Source organism: Erinaceus europaeus, chromosome 13 (assembly GCF_950295315.1).
Source record: "Erinaceus europaeus chromosome 13, mEriEur2.1, whole genome shotgun sequence".
In the NCBI taxonomy this organism is placed as follows: Eukaryota; Metazoa; Chordata; class Mammalia; order Eulipotyphla; family Erinaceidae; genus Erinaceus; species Erinaceus europaeus.
Genome location: NC_080174.1, coordinates 33,006,711 through 33,034,033, shown reverse-complemented (window position 1 = coordinate 33,034,033; position 27,323 = coordinate 33,006,711). Strand labels below are relative to the sequence as shown.

The 27,323-nt window shown below is 39.5% G+C and overlaps 1 protein-coding gene across 2 annotated transcripts in view; it reads right to left on the bottom strand.

The window, feature by feature from the left end:
* The window catches only part of RNGTT (RNA guanylyltransferase and 5'-phosphatase), a 301,664-nt gene that overhangs the window by 264,678 nt on the left and 9,663 nt on the right, over positions 1 to 27,323 (bottom strand). For both annotated transcript variants that reach the window (XM_060205495.1, XM_007533539.3), the window contains exons 2-4: positions 22,095 to 22,204; positions 12,572 to 12,675; positions 12,398 to 12,486 (exon numbers count right to left, since the gene is read on the bottom strand). In XM_060205495.1, coding sequence (XP_060061478.1) covers positions 12,398 to 12,486; positions 12,572 to 12,675; positions 22,095 to 22,204 — 303 coding nt within the window. The remainder of the gene's footprint in view (positions 1 to 12,397; positions 12,487 to 12,571; positions 12,676 to 22,094; positions 22,205 to 27,323) is intronic.

Here is a 27,323-nt window from a genome sequence, read left to right as displayed (position 1 = left end):
GATCTACCACATGATTATCTCAAAAGACGCAGAGAAAGTCTTTGACAAAATCTAACATCCCTTTATGACCAAAACACTATAAAAAAATAGCAGTAAGTGGAAAATTCCTCAAAATAGTGGAGTCCATATATAGCAAACCTACAGCCAACATCATACTCAAGGCTGAAAGACTGGAAGCATAATCATCATCAGAAAATGTGCCCAATGGATTCGACTTCCGGAGGCGGAGCTACGAGCAGCAGATCTCTTTCTCTCCTCTCCTCTCCTCTCCTCTCCCGGATCAACTAGGAATACAGAGGAGACCACCCAGACCGAAACAAGACAGGACTAGAATGACCACAGAAACCCACTAAATCACCCGTGAGTACAAACACGCGTGGCTGGTGACAGAGAGGAGAGAGGGGCCTAAGGAGAGATTAAGTGACTGCTAACAGTTCGACAGTTTGTCAGTAGAGACACCACCTCGAGTCTGCCCCACCAACAAGGGGACAGCTGAAGGGAGTAAAGGACTCCCCAGAGACTCACCAAGTACAACTCTGAGTCTCCATTGCTACTACCCTCAGAATCTGGAGCAGCAACAGGGAGGGACACCAGGGCACAGAGATCTAACCAGGAAACTCAGGAGAAGACCTATACCTCGGTGGCATAGCTGAAGGGCTGTGAAAGTATCTTTGCATAACCACTGGATTATCTCTGCCACACCCTGCTTTATCTCTTGGTCAAGAGTCATTGATTAAGCCAAGAAGCCTATTGATAGTTTAAAAGCCCTCAGGCTACCATAGCCTACAGGGGAAAAAAAAAAGGCTTTTACACCACTGAACTCCAACTCAGGGATTGAAAAAACTGTTAACTTATATAAAATGGTTAAAACAACAAGAAAAAATAATGGAGACTCGAACCAGGACAAGAGTCCAGCTAAAAGTCCTCCAGAGGGCGAAGCACAAAACAACGAGTTCAACATCCAAACATTAGCTAAGGAAATAATAACAGGAGTGAGTAAAGAATTTGAAAAAATTGTAATCAGAACTGCAGGAACAACAAATGAGAATATGGAAGAAAATTCTAATAATCTCATGGTTATTAGAGAGCTGAAAGCTGAAATTGCTGAGCTAAGAAGGCAACTAGCTGAACAAGCTAAAACAGTATCAGAGCAGGGCAACAAAATAGATGAACTCCAGAAAGTAGTAGAGAGCAGAGAGAATAGAATCAATGAGGCTGAAGACAGAATTAGCAAGATTGAGGATGAATTAGAGACAACTAAAGAAGAAGTAAGAGATCTCAAAAAGAGATTAAGAGATGCTGAAAACAACACAGTCCTATGGGATGACTTCAAAAGAAACAATATACGCATTATTGGCTGACCAGAGGAAGAAAGAGAAGGGGAGGAAGAAAGCGTTCTCCAGGCCATAATAGCTGAAAATTTCTCTAGTCTAGATAACACCAAAGACATAAAGATTCAAGAAGCCCAGAGGGTCCCAAACAGAATTAACCCAGACCTAAAGACACCAAGACATGTCATACTTAGATTGGAAAGGAATAAGGATAAAGAAAGGATCCTCAAGGCTGCAAGAGAAAAACAAAGAGTCACCTACAAAGGAAAACCCATAAGATTAGCAGCAGACTTCTCCATACAAACACTACAGGCCAGAAGAGAATGGCAAGATATCTATCGAGTGCTCAATGAGAAAGGCTTTCAGCCAAGAATACTATATCCTGCTAGATTGTCATTCAGACTAGATGGAAGCATCAAAACCTTCTCAGACAAGCAACAGTTGAAGGAAGCAACCATCACCAAGCCTGCCTTGAAAGCAGTTCTAAAAGGTTTCCTATAAACAACCAGACCACCACAAATAGAACATATATCAAAACACTCTAAAACTCTACAGGAATGGCGTTAAAATATCTTCAATCTTTGATATCAATAAATGTGAATGGCCTGAATTCACCTATTAAAAGACACAGAGTAGGAAGATGGATCAGAAAACACAACCCAACAATATGTTGTCTACAGGAAACTCACCTAACGCAACAAGACAAACACAGACTTAAAGTGAAAGGATGGAAAACTATCATTCAAGCCAATGGCCCACAAAAAAGGGCAGGAACAGCTATTCTCATATCTGACATGATAGACTTTCAAATAGATAAGATTAAAAAAGATAGGAATGGACACTACTTAATGCTCAGGGGATCAGTCAATCAAGAGGACTTAACAATTATTAATATCTATGTACCCAATGAGAAGCCATCTAAATACATCAAACTTCTACTGAAAGAGCTACAGCAATATATTAACAGTAACACAATCATAGTAGGGGACTTCAACACCCCACTATCTCAACTTGACAGATCATCCAGGAAGAAAATCAGTAAAGACATAAGGGAGCTAAATGAAGAGATAGATAAACTAGAACTATTGGACATTTTCAGAATCATTCATCCCAAGAAACTGGAATACACATTTTACTCAAATCCACATGGATCATTCTCAAGGATAGACCATATGTTAGGCCACAAAGACAGCACCAGCCTATTCAAGAGCACTGAAATCATCCCAAGCATCTTCTCAGACCACAGTGGAATTAAACTAACACTTAACAATCAACAAAAGATTAGTAACAGTGCCAAAATGTGGAAGCTCAACAGTACACTTCTTAACAACTTCTGGGTCAAAGAGGAAATAAAGGAAGAAATCAAAATGTTTCGAGAGTTCAATGAAAATGAAGACACAAGCTATCAAAATATTTGGGACACAGCTAAAGCAGTCCTAAGAGGGAAGTTCATAGCTATACAAGTACACATTAGGAAACAAGAAAAGGCACAAATAAACAGCCTGATTGCACATCTTAAAGACCTAGAAGAAGAACAACAAAGGAACCCTAAAGCAACCAGAAGGACAGAAATTACTAAAGTTAGAGCAGAAATAAATAACATTGAGAATAGGAAAACCATACAAAAGATCAATGAAAGCAAATGTTGGTTCTTCGAAAGAGTAAACAAAATCGACAAACCTTTAGCCAGACTCACAAAACAAAAAAGGGAGAAGACCCAAATAAATCGGATAGTAAATGAAAGAGGAGATATCACAACAGACACTGCAGAAATTCAACATATCATGCGAGGCTTCTATGAACAACTATATGCCACCAAGTTAGAGAACCTGGAAGAAATGAATGATTTCCTAGATACCTACCAACTTCCAAAACTAAGTAAAGAGGAAGTGGATAACATGAACAGGCCCATCACAGCTAATGAAATTGAAACAGTTATCAAAAATCTTCCCAAAAATAAAAGTCCTGGACCAGATGGTTTTACAAATGAATTCTACAAAACTTTCAAAGAAGAACTATTACCTCTACTTTTAAAAGTCTTCCAGAAGATTGAAGACACTGGAATACTCCCTGCCAGCTTCTATGAAGCCAACATCACCCTGATACCAAAAGCAGACAGGGACACAATCAAAAAAGAAAACTACAGACCAATATCTCTGATGAACATAGATGCGAAAATATTGAACAAAATTCTAGCCAACCGGATACAGCAGTATATCAAAAAGATTGTTCATCATGACCAAGTGGGGTTTATCCCAGGCATGCAAGGTTGGTTTAATATACGTAAATCAATCAATGTGACCCACCACATCAACAAAAGCAAGACCAAAAACCACATGGTCATATCAATAGATGCAGAGAAAGCCTTTGACAAAATACAACATCCCTTTATGATCAAAACACTACAAAAAATAGGAATAGATGGAAAATTCCTGAAGATAGTGGAGTCTATATATAGCAAACCTACAGCCAACATCATACTCAATGGTGAAAAACTGGAAGCATTTCCCCTCAGATCAGGTACTAGACAGGGCTGCCCACTATCACCATTACTATTCAACATAGTGTTGGAAGTTCTAGCCATAGCAATCAGGCAGGAGCAAGGAATTAAAGGAATACAGATTGGAAGAGAAGAAGTCAAACTCTCCTTATTTGCAGATGACATGATAGTATACATGGAAAAACCTAAGGAATCTAGCAAGAAGCTTTTGGAAATCATCAGGCAATACAGTAATGTGTCAGGCTATAAAATTAACATTAAAAAGTCAGTGGCATTCCTCTATGCAAATACTAAGTTAGAAGAAATTGAAATCCAGAAATCAGTTCCTTTTTTCTATAGCAACAAAAACAATAAAATATCTAGGAATAAACCTAACCAAAGAAGTGAAAGACTTGTATACTGAAAATTATGAGTCACTACTCAAAGAAATTGAAAAAGACACAAAGAAGTGGAAAGATATTCCATGCTCATGGGTTGGAAGAATTAACATCATCAAAATGAATATATTACCCAGAGCCATCTACAAATTTAATGCTATCCCCATCAAGATCCCAAGCACATTGTTTAGGAGAATAGAACAAATGCTACAAATGTTTATCTGGAACCAGAAAAGACCTAGAATTGCCAAAACAATCTTGAGAAAAAAGAACAGAACCGGAGGCATCACACTGCCAGATCTCAAACTATATTATAGGGCCATTGTCATCAAAACTGCTTGGTACTGGAACATGAACAGACACACTGACCAGTGGAATAGAATTGAGAGCCCAGAAATGAGGCCCCACACCTATAGACATCTAATCTTTGACAAAGGGGCCCAGACTATTACATGGGGAAAGCAGAGTCTCTTCAACAAATGGTGTTGGAAACAATGGGTTGAAACATGCAGAAGAATGAAGCTGAATCACTGTATTTCACCAAATACAAAAGTAAATTCCAAGTGGATCAAGGACTTGGATGTTAGACCAGAAACTATCAGATACTTAGAGGAAAATATTGGAAGAACTTTTTTCCGCATAAATTTTAAAGACATTTTCAATGAAACGAATCCAATTACAAGGAAGACTAAGGCAAGTATAAACCTATGGGACTACATCAAATTAAAAAGCTTCTTCACAGCAAAAGAAACCACTACCCAAACCAAGAGACCCCTCACAGAATGGGAGATGATCTTTACATGCCATACATCAGATAAGAGTTTAATAACCAACATATATAAAGAGCTTACCAGACTCAACAACAAGACAACAAATAACCCCATCCAAAAATGGGGGGAGGAACTGGACAGAATATTCACCACAGAAGAGATCCAAAAGGCCGAGAAACACATGAAAAAATGCTCCAAGTCTCTGATTGTCAGAGAAATGCAAATCAAGACAACAATGAGATATCACTTCACTCCTGTGAGAATGTCACACATCAGAAAAGGTAACAGCAGCAAATGCTGGAGAGGATGTGGGGTCAAAGGAACCCTCCTGCACTGCTGGTGGGAATGTCAATTGGTCCAACCTCTGTGGAGAACAGTCTGGAGAAGGCTAGAAATGGACCTACCCTATGACCCTGCAATTCCCCTCCTGGGGATATATCCTAAGGAACCCAACACATCCATCCAAAAAAATCTGTGTACACATATGTTCTTGGCAGCACAATTTGTAATAGCCAAAACCTGGAAGCAACCCAGGTGTCCAACAACAGATGAGTGGCTGAGCAAGTTGTGGTATATATACACAATGGAATACTACTCAGCTGTAAAAAATGGTGACTTCACCGTTTTCAGCCGATCTTGGATGGACCTTGAAAAAATCATGTTGAGTGAAATAAGTCAGAAACAGAAGGATGAATATGGGATGATCTCACTCTCAGGCCGAAGTTGAAAAACAAGATTAGAAAAGAAAACACAAGTCGAACCTGAAATGGAATTGGAGTATTACACCAAAGTAAAAGACTCTGGGGTGGGTGGGTGGGTAGAATACAGGTCCATGAAAAATGATGAATGAAATAGTGGGGGCTGTATTGCTAAATGGGAATCTGGGGAATGTTATGCATGTAAAAAAAAAAAAAAAAAGAAGTAGAAACGCAAAGCAGAAATTGACTGAGTTTGGAGTATGGCACCAAAGTAAGAAAGCAGAAGTATACTAGAGTTTGCAGTGAGTACCTCCCTAATACTTCCTCTCCACTTTTCCAAGCTTTGGGTCCATGATTGCTCAACAATTTGTTTGGCTTTGTATGTTAACTCTCTTTTCAGTCACCAGGTTCCAGGTGTCATCAGGATGCCGGCCAGACTTCCCTGGATTGAAGACACCACCAATGTGTCCTGGAGCTCAGCTTCCCCAGAGACCCATCCTACTAGGGAAAGAGAGAGGCAGACTGGGAGTATGGACCGACCAGTCAACGCCCATGTTCAGCGAGGAAGCAATTACAGAAGCCAGACCTTCTACCTTCTGCAACCCTCAATGACCCTGGGTCCATGCTCCCAGAGGGATAGAGAATGGGAAAGCTATCGGGGGAGGGGGTGGGATATGGAGATTGGGCGGTGGGAATTGTGTGGAGTTGTACCCCTCCTACCCTATGGTTTTGTTAATTAATCCTTTCTTAAATAAAAAAAAAAAAAAAAAAGAAAATGTGCCCACTAAAATCTGGAGTTAAAGAATTTCATAACAGAAGAAAAAAAATTACCACCATCTGAATCCACTTATTCATCTTAGTACCACTAAAAGTGGGATAACTACAAAGTATATGATTCCTGAGATGGTATGAAAGAAACTTTACAGCATAAAATACATAGAATTCCTGCCTAAAATCCTGAAACTGAATATAATTAAGTCTTTATATTTAACTACCATTTTATGGACCATAAGAAAATAAAAGGAAAAAGTTAACTGACAGCAGAAGAAGGAATCAGATAAAGCCAACATATGAACTAGTTTGGAGGTAAATCATTTAGTTCTCCAACAAAATAATGCAATTAAAAAGAATCAAAGACTTTAAGTCTCAGCAACAAAATGCATTATGTGGACACTGCTGGATCTATTTTTCCCCCCATAGATAAATTGAGATGGGAGAGGGAGAGATAAAGCCAAACACCTGCAGGCCTGCTCCACTGCTTATGAAGCTTCCCCACTGCGGGGGTGCGGGGGGCTGTAGCCCAGTTCCCTGAGTGTTAATCCCACTAGGTTCCAGATGCTAGCATGATGTCCACCTGAATTCCCTGGGCAGACGATCTCATCAATGAGTCCTGGAGCCCTGCCTCCCCAGATCCCCACCCCACTAGGGAAAGAGAGAGACAGGCTGAGAGTATGGATTGACCTGCCAATGCCCACGTTCAGTGGGGAAGCAATTACAGAAGCCAGACCTTCCACCTTCTGCACCCCATAATGATCCTGGGTCCATACTCCCAGAGGGATAAAGAATAGGAAAGCTTTCAAGGGAGGGGATGAGATACGGAGTTCTGTATTTCTCTGGGAGTGTGGACCCAAAATCATTATGGGGTGCAAAAGGTGGGAGGTCTGGCTTCTGCAACTGCTTCTCTGCTGCGAATATGAGTGCTAGTAGGTCAATCCATACTCCCAGGCTGAATGAAACATTTTCAATGAAGTGTATTCAGTATTCAGTACTGAATATTTGGTATTCAGTACTTCTATAACAAAAGAGAAGCATAGTGTGTGAACCCTCAACTAAAATTGTTTTAGCAGCTAACAAATTCTATGCCTTCTGGGTTGTTTAAATGGCCCAAGGACTGTATAAAGAAGATATATCATAATAATAATGGAATTCATTATAAAAGAAACCCAGTCACTTGCATCAACATGGATAAAGCTAGAAAGTATTATCTTTAATAAAGTCATTGGATGGAAAAAGGCAAAGCCTGTGAGATCTCATCATATGTGGCATCTACATTTATCTTACTAAAAAAAATAAAATTCATTTGCTAAACAAAAAAAGTAAAGTTTTAAACTATAAGACAATTAAAAGGGAGTCGAGAAGAGGCTGTGTAAATCAGGTAGAGGAGTCAACTGTATGGAGAAGCAACACTGGGCTTTTCATAATGAATTTAGTATATACACACCCTAATGAAGCAGACTTATGTCATAATGCAATGCTATCTCAACCCAGGAGGTGGTGCAGTGGGTAGAGTGCATGACTTATAAGCATTAGATCCTAAATTCAGCCTCCAGCATCTACAGTACCAGAGTAATGCTCTGGGCTGTGTGTGTGGTGTGTGCGTAGTGCATGACTTATAAACATTAAATCCTAAATTCAGCCTCTAGCATCCCCAGTACCAGAATAATGCTCTGGGGGTGGTAGGTAGAGTGAGAGTGTGGGGGGCCGGTGTGTGTGTGTGTGTGTGTGTGTGTGTGTGTGTGTGTGTGTGTGTGTGTGTGTGTGTGTGTGTGTGTGTCTTCTCTCTTTCCCTCACTTCTCTCATATCAATAAATATTTTTTATATTCAAACAATTAAACATTTAAAGAAAATTTCCATAAATCCTTCAAGATCATAAAAGATTTCCGGTTTCTAAGTGTTTCAAGAAGTTTATATTCAAACAGTATAAACATTTAAAGAAAATTTCCATAAATCCTTCAAGATCATAAAAGGCTTCAGGTTTCTAAGTGTTTCAAGAAGTTTATACATAAGAGTTGACAAATAGCTCACTTTGATGGTGTGCTACTTCACGATGTATGTGGCTCAGGTTCTAGCCTGGTCCCCAAAACATTGAAGAAAGCTTCAATGTTGTGGTTTTTCATTCTACTCAAATCCTCAGTTTCCTTATAGAAGGGAAAGTGGGGGAGGGGGGGTATTGCCATTTATCACATAGAAACATTGTGAGGATTTCAGTCACTTCTCCATCTACAGTTTCCAGCCACATCTGCTGGGCAAATAGATATTATTAACAGATAGCACTGCAATTTTGACAAGCCTCAAAATTAAATGTGCATAAAATGCTTGTTTTAAAAAAGCTAGATTCTGGGGCCAGGAGGTGTCTCACCTGGTTGAATGCATATATTACAGTGCACAAGGACTGGGGTTGGAGCTCCCGGTCCCCACTGCAGGGGGACAGCTTTGTGAGTGGTGAAGCAGTGTTGCAGTTGTCTCTCCATCTCTCCCACCCTTCACTCAAGTCATGCACTCTATGCTGTACCACCTCACTAGGAAACAAAGCATACATCACTAATTACAATCCTCAATCAGAAAGTCCAGAAGCACTCCTAAATCAAGATACATATTTACAGATTCTGCCAGTGGTGATATGCCAGAAATATCCTTTGCTATCCTAGAATTTTAAAAATAATGACCTAGGGCTAGGAAGACAGCATCAAATGTGTCAAACTGATGCTCTGGTTCTCTTTCCTACTCTTCCTCTCTCCCAAATAAATATTTTTTATAAAAACATTGACCTATGTTTTCTCATATATTCTCATGGGTACTTTAAAATTATTTAATCCATCTCAAATGTATCTTATTTAAGTGGCTGCATATCTCAATACCATTTGCTGAATAATCATACCTCCTAATTTGAAAACCATCTACTTTATCACCACTAAAAAAAAATTGTAGCTTCTATCACTTTGTGATAGGTTTTAATAACTGATACATAAAAGGTCCCTCATTACTTTATTTTTCAAATTTTCTATTTCTCATAATCTCACCTGCTTTATTAGTCAATTTTTCTGTGCTCAGTATTTATTGACTAAATGGAGGCAAGAGATATTACAAATAGAAATAAGCTTCATAATAATTTGTCCAATGTCCAAGAGACTTTATGATTAAAATTTGAAATCAATTTGGAAACAAGTATTAACTTCAAATCTGTTAATATCCAAGTATATTTTCTTCAAAAAGATCATCTACACTTCTTAAAAGCTTTATTCTTTGGTATTCAGTACTTCTATAACAAAAGAGAGGTATAGTGTGTGAACCCTCAACGAAAATTGTTTTAGCAGCTAACAAATTCTATGCCTTCTGAATTGTTTAAATGGCCTTAAGGCATATAACCTTCCCAAGTCTTCCATGCTTCTTATCATCAAGTAAGGGGTTGTTGGGCAGTATGCCAGTTTCCCCCAGCTTATCCCTGCAGTCTATTTACATAACCAGTTACCTAGGAACCGCCCTGCCTGCAGGGCATTGGTTTAATCCCCACTGGTTCATGATGTCTTTTTGCTCCGCCCCCTCTCGTAGTCACCCTGATTTCCACCAGTCTCTTTTCGCTCCACCCTCTCTACCTCACATCCTGTTTCCACCCTACTTGGCGAGTATATATACAGCTGCTCTTCTGTTTTAACACTCTTGGGGATTGCTTTCCGGCTCCGAGAATTCCAGCTAGCTCGGCACGAGTTCCTGACCCCTCTCCCAAGCAACAGCCCAGGTTGGCTCCAGTTGAGTTCCCTCCAACCCAAAGAGCACTTGCTCGGGAAGAAGCACCATCGGGCTCTCCCAGCAAGGGGTGACAAAACTAAGGACTAGGACTATGCTAAGAAGAAAATGAAATGATATACATAAAATGGCTTATATATAACTAGCAGGGAGGAAATATTCAATAAGGATTAGTCAGTATTAATACTAATAACATTAGCAAGACTCATAGACTTATATTTTATAATTATTGCTTGTTTTGCAGTAAAGCTGATGATTTTATTTACCTGTGTCCCAATATGCCCCTTAACTTTATTGCTTCTTTTTTTTGGTCATCTTTTTGGTTTGGATTTATTTTCCTCTTTTTATCCCCTGCCCTTTATGGGGGAAAGGGGCTAATGGTTTACAACACAGTTGTTGACAGACAGGTACAGCCTATCGTATCTTCCCATAATAGGTGTTGTAAGACAGTGTCTGTCTTTCTCTCTTTCTCTCTCTCTCTCCCTCTCTCTCTCTATTTGGGTACTTTTCCACGTTTCTTTTTTTTTCTTTTTTCTTTTCCACATTTCTAACAGTTTTATAATTAATTCTCAGTGGGGAAAAAGTAACTGATTAATATTTTTAAGCAAAATAAAATACAGTGACACCAAATAAAAGGCTTTATGATACTAACAAAAATTAAAAGGCAAATGAACTGGAAAGCTTTTCATGAAATATATTCAAGCATTCAATCTACAGTTAATTTACAAACTCTCATCAGGAGAAAAAATTTTCAATAAGCTGTGATGAAGTAATGAACTGATTATGTAAGATACATTTAAGATGGACAAATCCTCAATTCAAACCATATGAATACATGAAAGAACAAAAAATCAAAGTTAAATATTGGACTAAAAAAATTCTACAGTGCTCCCAGCTCCATTGTTTATAATAGCAAAATAAATAAGCTAAATGTCACTTTAAGTAACTGTCATTTTAAGAATATGCAGTTGTGTACAGTATATATTGCTTACTACAGAACTCTCATTACTCTCCATTCTTCTCCAGAAAAATTAGAAATCTTTTTCTGTCTTCTCCATTGATGTGTTTCAAGAACTTGTGCCTCACTGACAAAGAGCAGCATCTGGCGCACCTGGTTAAGCGCACATGCTACAATGCACAAGGACCTGGGTTCATGCCTCTGTTCCCCACCTGCAAGGGGAAAGTTTTGCAAGTGCTGATGCAGTGCTGCAGGTGTCTCCCTCCCCCTCTCTATCATCTCCTTCCGTCTCAATTTCTGGCTGTCTCTATAGAATAAATAAAGGATAATAAAAAAATTTTTTTAAAAAGTAGCATCAAATAAGTAACTAGTAAAGTAACTCTCTACAATACAAGAACGGATAAACAATGGTGATTCATTCTGAAAAATGCATCATTACAAATTTCATCATAATACAAAAATCAAAGAAAATAGTTACATAAATAATAGATGGTGTAGGCTACTTAATATCAAGGCTAGAAGGCATAGCCTACTGGAACCACCATCAAATGCACTCTGTGGCTAACAAATAGTCCTTCAGTAATGTATAACTTAATATTCATATGATAAAATACCATACTTTAGAAAAAAAAAATTACAAAGACTCACAGATTACACTCAACACTGAGTGAAAAAAGCCAACTTTAGAAATATGCATACATTACATAATTCAATTTTTTTTAACTCTTTATTCCCTTTTGTTGCACTTTTTTTTGTTGTTGTTGTAGTTATTGTTGTTGTTATTGACTTTGTTGTTGTTGGATAGGACAAAGAGAAATGGAGAGAGGAGGGAAAGACAGAGAGGGGGAGAGAAAGATAGACACCTGCAGACCTGCTTCACTGCCTGTGAAGTGACTCTCTTGCAGGTGGGGAGCCAGGGGCTCAAACCAGGATCCTAGTGCCAGTCCTTGACTTTACACCATGTGCGCTTAACCCGCTGAGCTAACACCAGACTCATAATTCAAAATTTTAACATTAAGTATGTAGTCTTTAAAACACTTTCCAAAAGCAGACCTGAAGGTGGGATCATCTTGAAAAATGTGAAAATTACATAAATACAATTAACTTTATTCTATTATTCTAAGAAGCACTACTTGATCACATTTAAAAGAAAAAAATAACTTATCAGCTCACTTACAAAAAAAGAGAATAGAAACCTAATGACACTAGAAAATTCTGCACAATGAAGCCATACATACCTATGAGCTCAGGTGGGTTTCTTTCATTAAACCGCTCACAGAGACGAATAAATGTCTCAGTGTTCTCAGTTGTAGGGCACTCGCCATGTCTAGAAGTATGAAAGAAGAATTTTTAAAGAAGAATATTATAAATTTCAGCAAGTTTCAAAAATAAAGTCTCAATGCATGACTTACCCTTTACACTGAAGCTTTATATATTTGATTCCTTCTTTTTCTATGTCATTTCTGTCATAGAATCTTGAAGTATTTGTCAGGTCCACCAACAAGCCCATTTTAACCTTAAAAGAAAAGTATGTACTAGTGACCGAATTTGTGCAAAAACAACTTGACAAAATGGCAATATTCCAGTTCATTCATTTAACCAGAGATTTTTATGTTCATTTTACCAACCATTGATTCAAAAAAAGTAGCACTTATCAGGCAGGGTTAGATAGCATAACAGTTATACAAAGAGACTTTCATGGTTGAGGCTGGCTCCAAAGTCCCAGGTTCAATCCCCCACACCACCATAATCCAGAGCTGAGAGGTGCTCTTGTAAAAAAAAAAAAAACACTTTGTCACTTATTACTTATCAAAGGTGCTAAATGAAATAAACTGAAAACGAATGAAGGAATAAGAATATAAGGAAAAAAGACTCCACTACAACATCATAAAAGTCTATCTTATCTTAGGACCAGTGAGACAGTACAATGGTTATGCAAAGACTTTCATGCCTGAGGTTCCAAGGTCCCCACTTTAATCCCAGGCACAACTATAAAGCAGAGTTGATCAGTGCTATTTTTTTTAAAAAGTCTATCTTAAAAAGAAAATATTGTTGCCAGAGAAATAGCTCATCTGGTGGTCCGGGAGGTGGCGCAGTGATAAAGCTTTAGAGTCTCAAGCATGAGGTCCCAAGTTCAATCCCCCGCAGCACATGTGCTAGAGTGACAGATTGATGTCTGGTTCTTTTTCTCTCCTCCTATCTTTCTCATAATATTATTATTATAAATCTTAAAAAAAAAAAAAAAAAAGAAGAATGTTGAGTGAAATAAGTCAGAAACAGAAGGATGAATATGAGATGATCTCACTCTCAGGCAGAAGTTGAAAAACAAGATCAGAAAAAAAAAAAAAAAAACCACAATTAGAACCTGAAATGGAATTGGCGTATTGCACCAAAGTAAAAGACTCTGGGGTGGATGGGTAGGGAGAATACAGGTCCATGAAGGATGATAAATGACATAGTGGGGGTTGTATTGTTAAATGGGAAACTGGGGAATGTTATGTATGTACAAACTATTGTATTTACTGTTGAATGTAAAACATTAATTCCCCAATAAAGAAATAAATTTAAAAAATGAAAAATAAAAGGAAAAAAATAGTCCAACTGAATACTGCACCTGCTATGCCTGGTGTTCTATGTACTAGACCCAGATCCCACACATTAGAAGAAAGTTTGTTATCTTTATCTCTCTAGGCCTCACTATCTGTCTCTTTCTATCTGAAAAAGTTAACCTAGAGCAGTTAGGTCAGATGAAAGGAAGAAAGGAAGGGATAGGTATAGTTTAATGTGCAGGTGAATGAACCCAGGATCTCTCATATGTATAATATGCCTAATTCATCTCTTAGTCATATATACATATATATATATGAAGGAAGACTTCACCACCTATGGAGTTCTCTGTCCTCCCTCCATGCTATCCATAGTGAACCCATGTTTTGGACACAGGATCTGAGAAATGGCAAGGAATATGTTCTATTCACTAAGACTTCTCCCAGGCCCTTTACCTATAATTTCTTAGACAAGAAAGGAGAGATCCCATCTATCTAAAGTATAGTCCAGCACCACCTTTAGATAAACATCAGCCCAACAATCCAAGCATCTACCACTACATCACAAGTTTGGCAATTACATTCTCATGTGCAAAAAGTAGAAAGTATGTATGCTCCTAATTTCCTTATAAATCCCCTAATAAAAAAAATATTTTTAAAACTATCATGGCCTAGGAGTTAGTACAATGGATAAGGCCCTACACTCCCAAGCTTTGGGGTCATAGGTCCTCAGTACTGCATGTGCTGGAGTTATGGTCTGGTTCCTCTTCCCTTCTGTCAGAAATCAATCTTTAAAAAAGAATTTTAAAAGTACATATTGTCGTCAGAGTTCGGGGCGCCAGTAGGCCAGGCTAGCTTCGCGGCAGTAGACAGAAACTCGCGGACACACGGCTGAGCAGAGAAGCTGTATTTCTTTATTCCACATTTTATTGTTTAAACTTTAAACAACCTTAAAATCATACTAAAAAAGGCTTCCAATTCTAATAGAGTTATCAATTGTGGTAAACTTCTAACCTGCTACAAGTTTTGTTTCATAGTAAGTTAATTGCAGCAGTCAAGTTCTCTACAAAAAAGTAGAATTCCAACGGCTGACCTTCTTCATGCAACAATTCAGCCCCCGGGCAATTCTTCAGTGGACATCTGCTTTGAACTGGCACTTCTATCGGACTTACTGGTACACAACCCTACAGTAGCTTCCCTTTATGCTGCTGGGTTTCTCAAAGACTGACTACAGCCAGCTCCCTGGGACTCTAGGCCATACCCTCCCTCCATGCTAAGTAATGCCCACAGAGGCAAAAATGCCCGTCGAGCAAGTAATGCCCCCCAGAGGCAAGAGAAGCCCCAGAGGCAGGAAAGGTCCTTTAACTTGATAAAGCCTTGCCCACAGAGGCAAAAAACGGCCCCCTCAGGCCTTCCCTTGGCAGCACACTGGTTCTTGTTGCTCGCTTACCTGTTCCTCCATGTTTGCGCCAGTTTCTTTTAAAGGAAGCTGCTGCCCTTATATATTACCCAGACAAGCAATCCCCTAAACCTCTCTTTACTGAGCTTCCTGATAATTACCCTCAGTACAAAGAACTTCATGCTGTTTTCCTTGCATTAAAAGCTGTACCAGAATCCTTCAACCTTTTTTCTGACAGTGTGTATACTGTTAACTTACTTCCATGGCTTGCTCATTCTTATGTGAAAATTGATGACAACCCACTTTCCCCTCTCTTGATTGAAACTGCCTCTATGCTCTGTTCTTGAACCCAACCACTGTAAGTTCAACACCTTTGTTCCCACAGCCCTCTTCCTCGTTCCCTGTCCAAAGAGAATGCTGTAGCTGACCGCCTTGCCTCCACAGGAATTCTCCTAGTCTCTGTCTCTAATTCTGCTGACTTTCATTCCCTAACCCATGTTAATCTTAAAGGCCTTTGAGCTCGATTTCCTGACGTTCCTTTACCACAGTTGAAACATCCTTGCTACATGTTCTTCCTGTGCAAGTCTCATAAAAATAGTTGCTATTCAAACTCCTGGGGTTAACCCCCGAGTCTTAAAAGCCAACGCTCTTTGGCAAATCAATGTCACCCATATATCCAACTTTAGCAAACAAAAATATGGTTTGTCTCAATTAATACCTTTTCTAAATTTATGTGTGCAACAGCTCAGATGGGAGAAAGCTCAAAAAAGCTTATAAGCCATATGCTCTCCTGCTTTGTTGTAACGGGCTTACCTCCTCAACTGAAAACTGACAATGGGACTATGTTTACCAGCAAACAATTTAAAGATTTTTGTTCCCTCTGGAACATTATTCATACCACAGACATTCCCTATAATCCACAGAGACAAGGCATTGTTGAGAGGGCCCATCAAACCCTTAAGGCTCAATTAAATAAAGATAAAGGAGGAATGTACCCCCCAATATGCAGCTAGCAAAAGCCTTAACTACATTAAATCTCTTTAATATTTACAAAAACTCGGACCTACCTCCTATTATTCTTCATTGGCAAATATCATCAACCCTCCCACCTATTAAGGTCAAATGGAAAGACCCACCCAATAAAATTTGGAAAGGGCCTGACCCCTATTGACCATGGGGAGGGGTTTCACATGCATTTTTCCACAGAATTACTCCAAACCTGTCTGGGTTCCTGCCCACCATGTCCGACAATACCCGCATGATGGCGCTGCTATTCCTGAAGAACAAGAAATACTGCAAGAGGACTAGATGCAGGATGCACCCCAGGATCCATAATACGACGTGGCGAAATCTGAAAAATCTGGCTCACAGAGCCCTCTCTCCTACCCCTTCTCTGAATATCTCATCTTATGACTGGTAAGTTGTGTTTTGTGAGTGTGTTAAATGACAAAAATTTTTGTATGACCCATTTTGCTCAGAGTACTCTTAAACTTAATTGACTTTATATAAAAATGCTGGACCCAGCCAAGGTTTCTGGAGACGTTCAGAAACATTCCAAAAAAAGTTTTTTTTCTCTCTTTTGATTTTTTATATATAAGTCTTGGTATATATGTAAAGTGCTTAGTCTTAAACTGTGTCAGTAAAGACGGATCTAAAATTGTTTTTTTTGTTGTTTTTTTTTAATTTTTTATTTATTTTATTTATTTTTTCCCTTTTGTTGCCCTTGTTGTTTTATTGTTGTAGTTATTATTGTTGTTGTTGTTAGATAGGACAGAGAGAAATGGAGAGAGGGAGGGGAAGATAGAGAGGAGGAGAGAAAGATAGACACCTGCAGACCTACTTCACCGCCTGTGAAGCGACTCCCCCTGCAGGTGGGGAGCCGGGGTTCAAACCGGGATCCTTATGCCAGTCTTTGTGCTTTGCACCACCTGCGCTTAGCCCGCTGTACTACAGCCCGACTCCCCTAAATTTGTTTTTAAAATGCTATGTTTTCATAACAAAAGTTTTTCTTCTCCTATGTGTTGTAACTAAATGTTTATGGGTATGTGTCAAGTTTGGTAAATACTAACTTAATGGTTAAAAGTGTAACCTTGAAGCTACATTATTACCAGTCGAGGTAAAATTAATTTGCTAAAAGTAACTAACTATTTAAGGTAAAAGTCTAAATATTTAACGTGACAATACAGCCCAAAAACTAAAATACAAATTCTCTATACAGGGCGCTTTTAGAGGGCCCCCAAAGTACCCTGTAAGCTCTCTTGTGGAAATTAATCCACAACAGACCTGGCATCAATCTGGCACTGTAAATGTTAAAACCACTGTCACTAACATGTTAACTCTCTAAGTAACCTGAGTCTGTTTATAGTTCAAAGTAAAAATGGTGAAAAAATCAATATATATATTTTAACTAAAAGTGGTCTGAAGATGCTGCTGTAGAGACTGCTACAAGAGGTCACATTAGATGACCTTTAAACAAAATTATAAAGATACTTAAACCAATCATAATCATCGAGCTATCAATTATAGTAAATTTCTAACTTGTTACAAGTCTTTTTTTTTTCACAAGTAAGTGATTACAGCTGTCAAGCCTTCACATGAAGAATCATCTGCTCATATGGTAAGGTATTAAACTATAAAAAGTTCCTCCATATACAACTTATGTGAATTAACAATATTCACATATTCTTCTACACTTAACTGGCGTATCTCATCTTGCCACTATACACCTGCCTTTGTCAGCCAACAATTTAAAGATGTTTCCCTTTATAACATCACCCATGCCACAGACATCCCTTACTACCCCCAAAGACAAACGGTTGTTGAGAAGGCCCGCCAAATGCCTAGGCTCAATTAAGTAAAAAAAATATATAAGGGGAGATACATCCCGCCAATATTCAGTTGGCTAAGGCACAAAACCTCTTTTTCTATAAAAAAAATTCATATCAGATGCCCTGCTAACCACGGGAAGGAGAATGTGTTTCTTTCACAGTAATCCCGGGAAAAATCATCTGGACCCCTGCACACTCTGACATCGCCCACTAGACGTCACGACTAAAGTGGCACACACCCTCCCCAATCCCAAGATGTCACCTGACGTGATCTGAAGAACCTGATTCACAGACTCCAAGGACAGAACTTTCTTACTGCCTGTCTGCCCTTCCTGCTTCTGCTTTGCCTGTCACATTTTGGCGGTTCCAGCTCACTCTCTACAGAAAAGCGGAATTCCAGTGGCTGATCTTCCCCATGTAGATAGACATGCAGCGTTTCATCTCCTGCCATTTCTCCCCCTATTCGCCTACTTTGGACTGACACTTCTATTGGACGTGCTGGTTTACCCTTTGGACACTTTACACAATTTTACAGCAGCTTCCTTCCCTTCCCGCTGCTGGTTTTTCAAAGACTGACCCTGAGTAGTTCATAGACTTTGCAGACTGTTGCCTTGAGGACTATACAAAGCCAAATAGCCCCTCTGCTTTGTGGGCCATGCCCTCCCGCCCACAGGTCTGCCCTTTGAGGCAGGAAACGCCCCCTCATTACGAAGCCTTGCCCCCCCAGAGGCAGAGGACACCTTGCCCTTCCTGTTTTTTTATAGCATTAGGTTTATGCCCAAAAGGTTTCTGCTCACCCCTACACTACGATTCTTCTGTCACAGATAGTCTTTTACAGACATTGAACCATCTTAATGTGATGACTAGATAAAAAGATAAAGTAGAAAAATTGTGAGGAGATGGTTGAGCCTGGCAGAGCTTAACCTATGAGTCCCTCCAGGTAAGTCTCTCTCTCTAAAAAGGGGTTGAGCACGGGGGGGACACATGAATCTCACAAGGCTGGCGGTCATGTAATTTTTCCCTCCCCCACAAAAATGTCCTACATCTTCCCACCTGAGCACGGCATTCCTTAAAAACATTTAAGCCTGCTCCACTCTATATTTCCTATACTGTGTCCATTAGATATAAAGAAAAAGGGGGGGGGGGTCGGGCGGTGGCGCAGTGGGTTAAGCGCATGTGACGCAAAGCAGAGGGACTGGCGTAAGGATCCCGGTTCGAGCCCCCGGCTCCCCACCTGCAGGGGAGTCGCTTCACAGGCGGTGAAGCAGGTCTGCAGGTGTCTATCTTTCTCTCCCCTTCTCTCTGTCTTCCCCTCCTCTCTCCATTTCTCTCTGTCCTATCCAACAACGAATTGCGTCAACAAGGGCAATAATAATAACCACAACGAAGCTACAACAAGGGCAACAAAAGGGGGAAAAAAAAAATGGCCTCCAGGAGCGGTGGATTCATGGTGCAGGCACCGAGCCCAGCAATAACCCTGGAGGAGGAGAAAAAAATAAATAAATAAAAATAAAAAATAAAAAATAAAAAGGGGGAGATTCTGGGGAATTATACAGATGCAGTCACATTTCCCAGGCTGTCCCCTCAGGTTCTGCCATTTCCCACTAGAGTTAATATGGTATTCTCAAGTGCCTCTCCCAACCAATCCTGTCCCCACACGTCACTCCTGGCTGCTGCCCTATAAAAGGCCCTCCTACTTCCACCACCACCACCCCCCCCCCGCCTGGTTTTTTACCTTGGTGACGGAAGGGTGGTGCATGTAGCGGGGGACAGCCATTTTTGGCTAGCTCCACGTGGCCTGAACCACTGCGCTCAGACCCAACACTGAGGGGCCCGCGCAAATAAAGGATTGTGTTCCCTCTACGCTTGGATTCTCTCTCCTCCGCGTCCCGCCGCCGCAAAGTGACAAGAGGGGAATGAATATATATATATATATATATATATATGTATGTATGTATGTATGTATACACACATAATAAATTTCATGCTTAACTGTAAGATTCAATGACCAAGGAGGGGACTCAACATTAGAGTGAGCATCTTACATGACTGATCGCCTGGATTTAGTCCCTAGCACCACATATATGAAAGAGAAAGAGGGAGACAATACACAGTATCAGGAAGGACCCAGATTCAAGCCATTCCTCCCCATCTGCAAGGAGGATGCGTCACCAACAGTAAAGCAGGTCTGCAGGTGTCTCTTTCTCTCTCCCCTCTCAATTTCTCTCTGTTCTATTAAATAAAGTAGGGGTAAAACAAAAAATAGGGGGCCGCGCAGTGGTGCAGTGGGTAAAGAAGTGCACTTAATCAGGTATGCCACTGCCTGGTCCCCTATTTATTTAAACTTTAAAGATTTTATTTACATAAGCTATATGTAGTAAGAGGGAGAGGACCAGAGCATCACGATGGTACATGAAATAGTAGGGACTAGACTTGGGATTCATGCTTCAAATTCAGCACTGTACCACCTCCCATGGTCCCAACTAATACTCTACATACTTTACAAACACTCTCATTTTTTAAAGATGGAATTGTGGAATTAACTCAAAAGCTGGTTATCTGGCTTCTAAGTCCAAACCATCAATGTACTACTTAAGAAATATTTAATACTCTAAATGTTAATTATGACTTTAAGTATGATTGATGATGAAAACAAAAGTTAAAAGTTTACAAGTAAGCTAGATAAAATATATAAGAAAGTGTTCTAGTACATTTTGGGGGGAGGTATAAAATTGTACACCTGAGATAATTATCTTATAAAACATTTCCCCAATAAGAAATATTTAATTACATAACCAGAACAAATAGGTATTCAATGTTATACCAAGAAAAGGGATATATACTAAGCTTCCAAATGTGAAATGACAATTTACATTTCTACACCACAAAAGGAGTCTGTTAAATGTATTGACATAGCATACAATAGTAATTACTGAAAACAACTCAAATGGAAAAATGGTTTTCTAACCAGTTAACAAGCAAATGGTTAAATTCTGATTGTCTATACTACTGAGTATTACTCAATAATAAAAAAAAAATAGTAACCCTTAGAAATAAATTTAAGTAACCATGCAAGGATCCAGGTTCAAGCCCCTGGCTCTCCACCTGCAGGGCGTCACTGGACAAGTGGTGAAGCAGGTCTGCAGGTGTCTTTCTTTTCACCTCTCTATCTTCCCCTCCTCACTCAATATCTCTGTCCTATCCAACAAAATGAAAAAATGACCTCCAGGAACAGTAGGTTCAGTGATAACCCTGGAGGAAAAAAAAAGAAAAAGAAAAAGAAAAGAAATTTAAGTAATAAAGAGGTGGGGGGCAGGAAGGCAGGGACAAGCATTTTGTTGATACATAAAACAACCTGAATGGAAGAACACAATGCTTAGGGAAAATTTTCCACTCCCAATGTGAGGCATTGTTGCATTTGTACAATATTTCAAAATGACAAAGCTAAAGAACTGGAGAACAGACTAACAGAAAATACCAAAGGGAGAAAGAGTGTGACCCAAAAAAAGGTAGCAGAAAGGAGTTACTTTGTAAGAGGTGGAACAGCACTGTAACATACTGCCATAAATCAATATTTAAAGCAAAGTGCAAAATATGTACACAAAGGAAATTTTTTAAAAATAGGGAGTCGGGCACTATCGTAGCGGGTTAAGTGCACGTGGAGCGAGGCACACAGATCCAGGTAAGGATCCCAGTTCGAGCCCCTGGCTCCCCACCTGCAGGGGAGTCACTTCACAGGCTGTGAAGCAGGTCTGCAAGTGTCTGTCTTTCTCCCTCTCTTGTCTTACCCTCCTCTCTCCATTTCTCTGTCCTATCCAACAATGAGGACATAAATAACAACAACTACTACAAATAAAAAAAAAAAAAAAACAAGGGCAACTAAAGGGAATAAATAAATAAATAATTTTAAAAAAAATAGTAGCAGCTAAATGTCTGCAATCTAGTCAACAGTATTGTGCCCATGTCAATGACTTCTTTTGTTATGTCACGATTATGTCAACACTGAGAAAAGCTGAAGGAAGTACTTACATACATCTATGTACAATTTTTGCAGTTTCCCGAGTCAATTATTCCAAGGTATTTGTTTGCTTGTTAAGCCACTTGCTGAGAAGGATACAATAATCCTGTTAAATTAGTATCAAAAAAATCTTTCACTTCTTACCTTCAAACTTTTCAGATAATTTGAAAGCATGCTGGGGTGGAAACGATTTTCTTCAGCAACTTGACTATCATATCGTGGTCCAAGCATTGTCTTCAGAGGTAAGAATCTCCCTATACAACATAAAGACGACTGATTATTTTCATTAAAGAAAATGCCTATGTTAGGGACTGGTGAGACAGTTCACTTGTATAGTGTGCTTCCTTTGTCGTGAACATGACCCAGGTTTGAGCCCAGCCCCCAGCATACTCAAGGGAAGCTTTGCTTCTGTAGTGTCTACTATCTGGGGGAGGAAAATGACCTGAAATGATGGAATTGCAATGACAACCCCCCCAAAAAAAAAAAAGTGAGAAAGGGAATGTTCCATTTTAAAACTCTACATTTAGTCATTTTCAAAATCACTTCCATAAACTGTTTTAAATTACTTTCCTTCCACATTTAAAAGGCAACATAAACTCTAGAAATTGGCAATCAAATACAAAAGAAATAACCAGTTAAGGAACAACATAATGAGCCCCCCCACAATTTGGAGCCCACGGTGGCTGCCCAGCGTGGGAGTTTCAGCATTTACCCTCCAGTTCCAGGATAGGAGAGCTCTCAGCAGTGAGCAGGAAAGAGATATGAGAAGATAACAACCACTCACATTAAAGTGTCCTACAACAACACACAGATCCAGGTGGTCTCTCCTGGCAACCAGCCCCTTGCCCACACCTCCTGCAGCACAGAGGGGTTTCCAAATACCAAGAAGGGCATAGGCATAGCAGCTCAGACAGCGGCGGGCAGAGCTGCATCCAGCAAAACAGCTGGGAAGGGGGTAACCCATGTCCAAGCAGTGGTAAAAGGCCTGGGGCCAGGGAGCTTGTCTGCCATCAAGGGGCTGACCATGGAGGGCCTGGAAGAGATCTCCATCACAGACAACACCGCAGTCCCGCACAAAGGCTGCTGCCCCTGGAAGGTTTGGTGGCTGTGAGGGCAGGAAGGCTGCACCAACCAAGTCCCACCTCCAGCAGAACCTGGTAGCAGCTCAACCTAGTCTCCCAGCAGGAAGGGCCAAGCCTCCTGCCACATGACCTCTACTGGCACCTTCAGTGGCAATCCCTGCCACCTAGACACGGAGCAGCTATGGCCCACTCTGCCCACAGCATTGATTCTGCCCTAAGAAATAGAGTCTGTCTGGAGAAAAAAAAAAAAAGAACAACATAATGGACCCCTTTCTGGGCTCCTATAGGACCTTGCCCTCAATGTGGATCAACAACGTTACGGAATGTTCCATACTCTGAAGGGAGGGTGGACAATATACTTTATATACCACCCAAGGATAATGGGTGTTCCTAGCAGTGACCACAGAATGCGAGTTCAGACCTACAGGGATGCAGAGGTTACATAGGCTCCTGTGCTGAATATGGGCCCCAGATCTAACCGGTGGGGTTTACAGTTAACTATATATATAGATATTACCCATATTTGGGAGCTACTCTCTTCCTGATCCAGCTTTCTAGCCCTTTTTCCAACTAAGACTCCATCTCCCCAGATACTAACCTGTGTCCACCTGCATATTAGATGTCAGGCACAGGCAAAATCTAGTAAAGTCATGTGCCCTTTTGAATATACCTGAAATAGACATACTAGCTTTTTCCAAAACGGAGACGCCAAATCTTCATCTGCAATATTCTTGCCTTTAGGTTCATAATTAGTCAACAATTTGTTCTGCTTTATATGTTAACTATTTTTCAGCCACCAGGTTCCAGATAATACCATGATGCCAACCTGACTTCCCTAGGCAGAGAACCCCACAGTGTGTCCTGGAGCCCCGCCTTCCCACAAGGGAAAGAAAGAAACAGGCTGGGAGTATGGATCCACTTGCCAACACCCATGTCCTGTCGAGAAGCAATTACAGAAGCCAGACCTTCCACCTTCTGCACCCCACAATGATCCTGGGTCCACACTCCCAGAGGGATAATGAATAGGGAAGCTATCAAGGAAGGGGATGGGATATGGAGCTCTGGGGGTGGGAATTGTGTAGAAATGTACCTCTCTTATCCTATAGTCTTGTCAATATTTCCATTTTAAAAATAAAAAAAGAAACAGTACTACTTAATGAAACTCCCATTACAACTCTAAATTATAAACCACTACATTAAAAAATTTTTTTCTTAGAGCCTTTAACAACGGAGTACTAGAAAATTGATAATGGAATTATTTTATTACTGTAGTTCCTGTGTCCATCCACTTATTTCCATCTTTACCCTAATGAGCTCCCCCCTGATAAACACCAGAGTTCTCACTCTAAGAGATAGTTTGGTTACTTTTTTGCAAGCTAATTTGCTTTAGTGAGGGGCCAGCTGTGGCGCACCTGGTAGAGCACATATACTACAGAGCACAATGACCCAGGTTCAAGCCCCCCGTCCCCTCCTGCATGGGAGAAGCTTCACAAGTGGTGAAGCAGGGCTGCAGGTGTCTCTCTCCCTCTTTATCTCCCCCTTCTCTCAGTCTCTATCTAATAAATAAGTATATAAAAAAGAAAGTGAAAAAAATGCCTTAGTGAGCTATAGTTCACACATGAATGAAACCATCCAGTAATTGTAGTTAACCTTACTTAGTTCACTTAGTATAATCACCACCACTTCCATCCATATTTTTTGCCATCTTTTTAAACTTTATATCTACAACTTCATTAGCCTATCATCTATGGGTGAGCATTCAGGTTGTTTCAATATTACAGCTATTATAAATAGGGCACCTACAAACATAGTGGTACATAAATCCTTTCGAATTAATGTTTTCATTTCCTATGGCTCTATGCCTACGAGTTGCATACTGAATCATATTTCCATTTTTATTAGTTTACAGACTTTTTCTTGTTTTCCACAGAGGCTACACCCTATGCAATCCCACTAGCAATGTGCCAGAGTTTCTTGGTCTTTAAAGCCTCACCAACACTTGGCTTTCTGATCTTTTTTATGTAGGTCATTCTCACCAATGTGAGATGGTATCTGATTGCAGTTTTAATGCACATCTGTATAAGTGGAGTGAAGCAATTTCATGCCTGTTTGTCATTTGTATGTCTTCTTTGGAAAAGTGTATAGTTAGATAATATGCCCTGTCCCCCCACCCAATTTTTTTATTACACTACCAAGGTTCTTATTGCTGTGTTCCACAATTTCCTCATATACTTTTCAATTATCAATCCTTTGTTATCCGTAGATGTGTAAATATTTTCTCCCAATTATTAGGATGCCTTCTTGCCATTCAGGAAGATTCACTTGATGTGTAAAAGCTTTTTAATCTTATGTAGTCCCATTTGTTTATCTTACTAACTTACTGTTGTCAATAGGGTTGAATCTCCCATCTGACTTTAGTGTCCTAGTGTTTTATTTATGTTTGCTTCTACATATTTAAATATTTCATTATTTCCTCTTTTTTTATTTGTGATTAATAGTGGTTTTCAAGATTAGAAGATTTCAGGATATAAAATAATTCTACATCAATCACACCCACCACCACCACCCAACTATAACTACCATTGTTCTCACAGTTTTTTTTTTGGGGGGGGGAATTAATGGTTTACAGTCAACAGCATATACAGTTGTTGGTGCATGTATAAAATTTGTCTTCTGCAAAATACTCACACCACCCCCCCACCTAGGTCCTCTTCCACCAGCCTGCACACACACACCCCCCCCCCATCCTTTACTTTGGTGCAACACCTCACAGTCTTAGAAAATTTATTTACTTCTGTTTTATTTTTTTTTTTTCCTTTGCAAGTTCAGTTCTCTAGACTCCACCTATGATGAAACCATCTGGTAGCTGTCTTTCACCTCCTTACTTGCTTTATTATACCTATTCACCTCTAGCTCCAACCATTTTGTTCCAAAGGACAGGACATTATCCTTTTAGATTGCAGAGCAGTATTCCATAGAGTATATATATCCCATAACTTCTTTATGCAGTCATCTGTCAATGGGCATTTAGGCTGCTTCCACTCTTTGGCTATTATGGATAGTACATCTATTAGCATGGCAATCACATGTCACTTCAAGTTAATGTTTGCATGTCCTTTTGATAAATGCCCAAGAATGCTATTGCTGAATCATAAAGATATACCTTATGACAAAAAGCAGCAACACAGGAAACAACATAATTTTTCAATTCCAGAGATGGTACCTAGATAATTTTTTTCAACTGACTTCTATAGTATTTGGCATTCTTAAGACCTCTCCTCTCCTCTTACTCTCACTCTCTCTCTCACCTCTCCTTCCCAGTCTTTTCACTATCTCTCTTCAAACCCCAGGCCCATATATATGGAGTGTCCTGAAAAATACAAAAAAAAGAATGGCTTGACAAAGGAAAGAAAAAAGGTGACCCTCTCATGGTCTTTTCCATCTCATCAAACACAAAAACTGCTTTCTTTAAGCTGTCAATAGCTCAGCCCACAAAGCTTTTGCATTGATTCTTCTTTCTCACATGCCCAGGTCCAACTCATCAGCAAATCCTATCAGATCTAGTTTTTAGAGTTTTTTTTTTTTACAAGTTTGTTTGCTTTAGTTTCCTATAAACTAACTTTATAGTTTATATAAACTATAAACATCTTCTACTTCCTACTTAGCATAATTACCTCCAATTTTATTCATTTAGACCAAACAACACAATCTCATCAATTTAAACTGCCAAATAGTATCGCATTGAATATATATATTCCAAAACTTCCTTATCCAGTCACTTGTGGATGGGCATTTAAATTGATTCAGTATTTTGGCTATTGTGAACAGTGCATAATAGGTGGGCATCTACCCTTTCAAATGTCTTTATATCTTCTGGATATCTACTTATGGGTGGTATTGTCAGATATTTCAAGATATTGTAAGATATTTTAAGATATGGATGGATCGTAAGATATTTCCACTGTAACTCTTTTACGGACACTCCATACTGTTTTCCAAAGGGAATGTGTGATTTTCTTTGTGTATTTATGAAGAAAATTCTAAATGTAGATGCATGACTCCTTTTCTGGCCTGCAAAATGTTTCCTGGGTCATTTCTCCAGAGCTATCTGCTACTGATTTGTGAGAAAGACAAAGCTATAAAGAAGTTCCTGTCAAAGTGAATTTCTTTTATTTGAAACAGTTTTTTTTTCTCTTTTGTTGCCCTTGTTGTGTATCATTGCTATTATTACTATTGGTGTTATTGCTGTCGTTGTTGGATAGGACAGAGAGAAATGGAGAGAGGAGAAGAC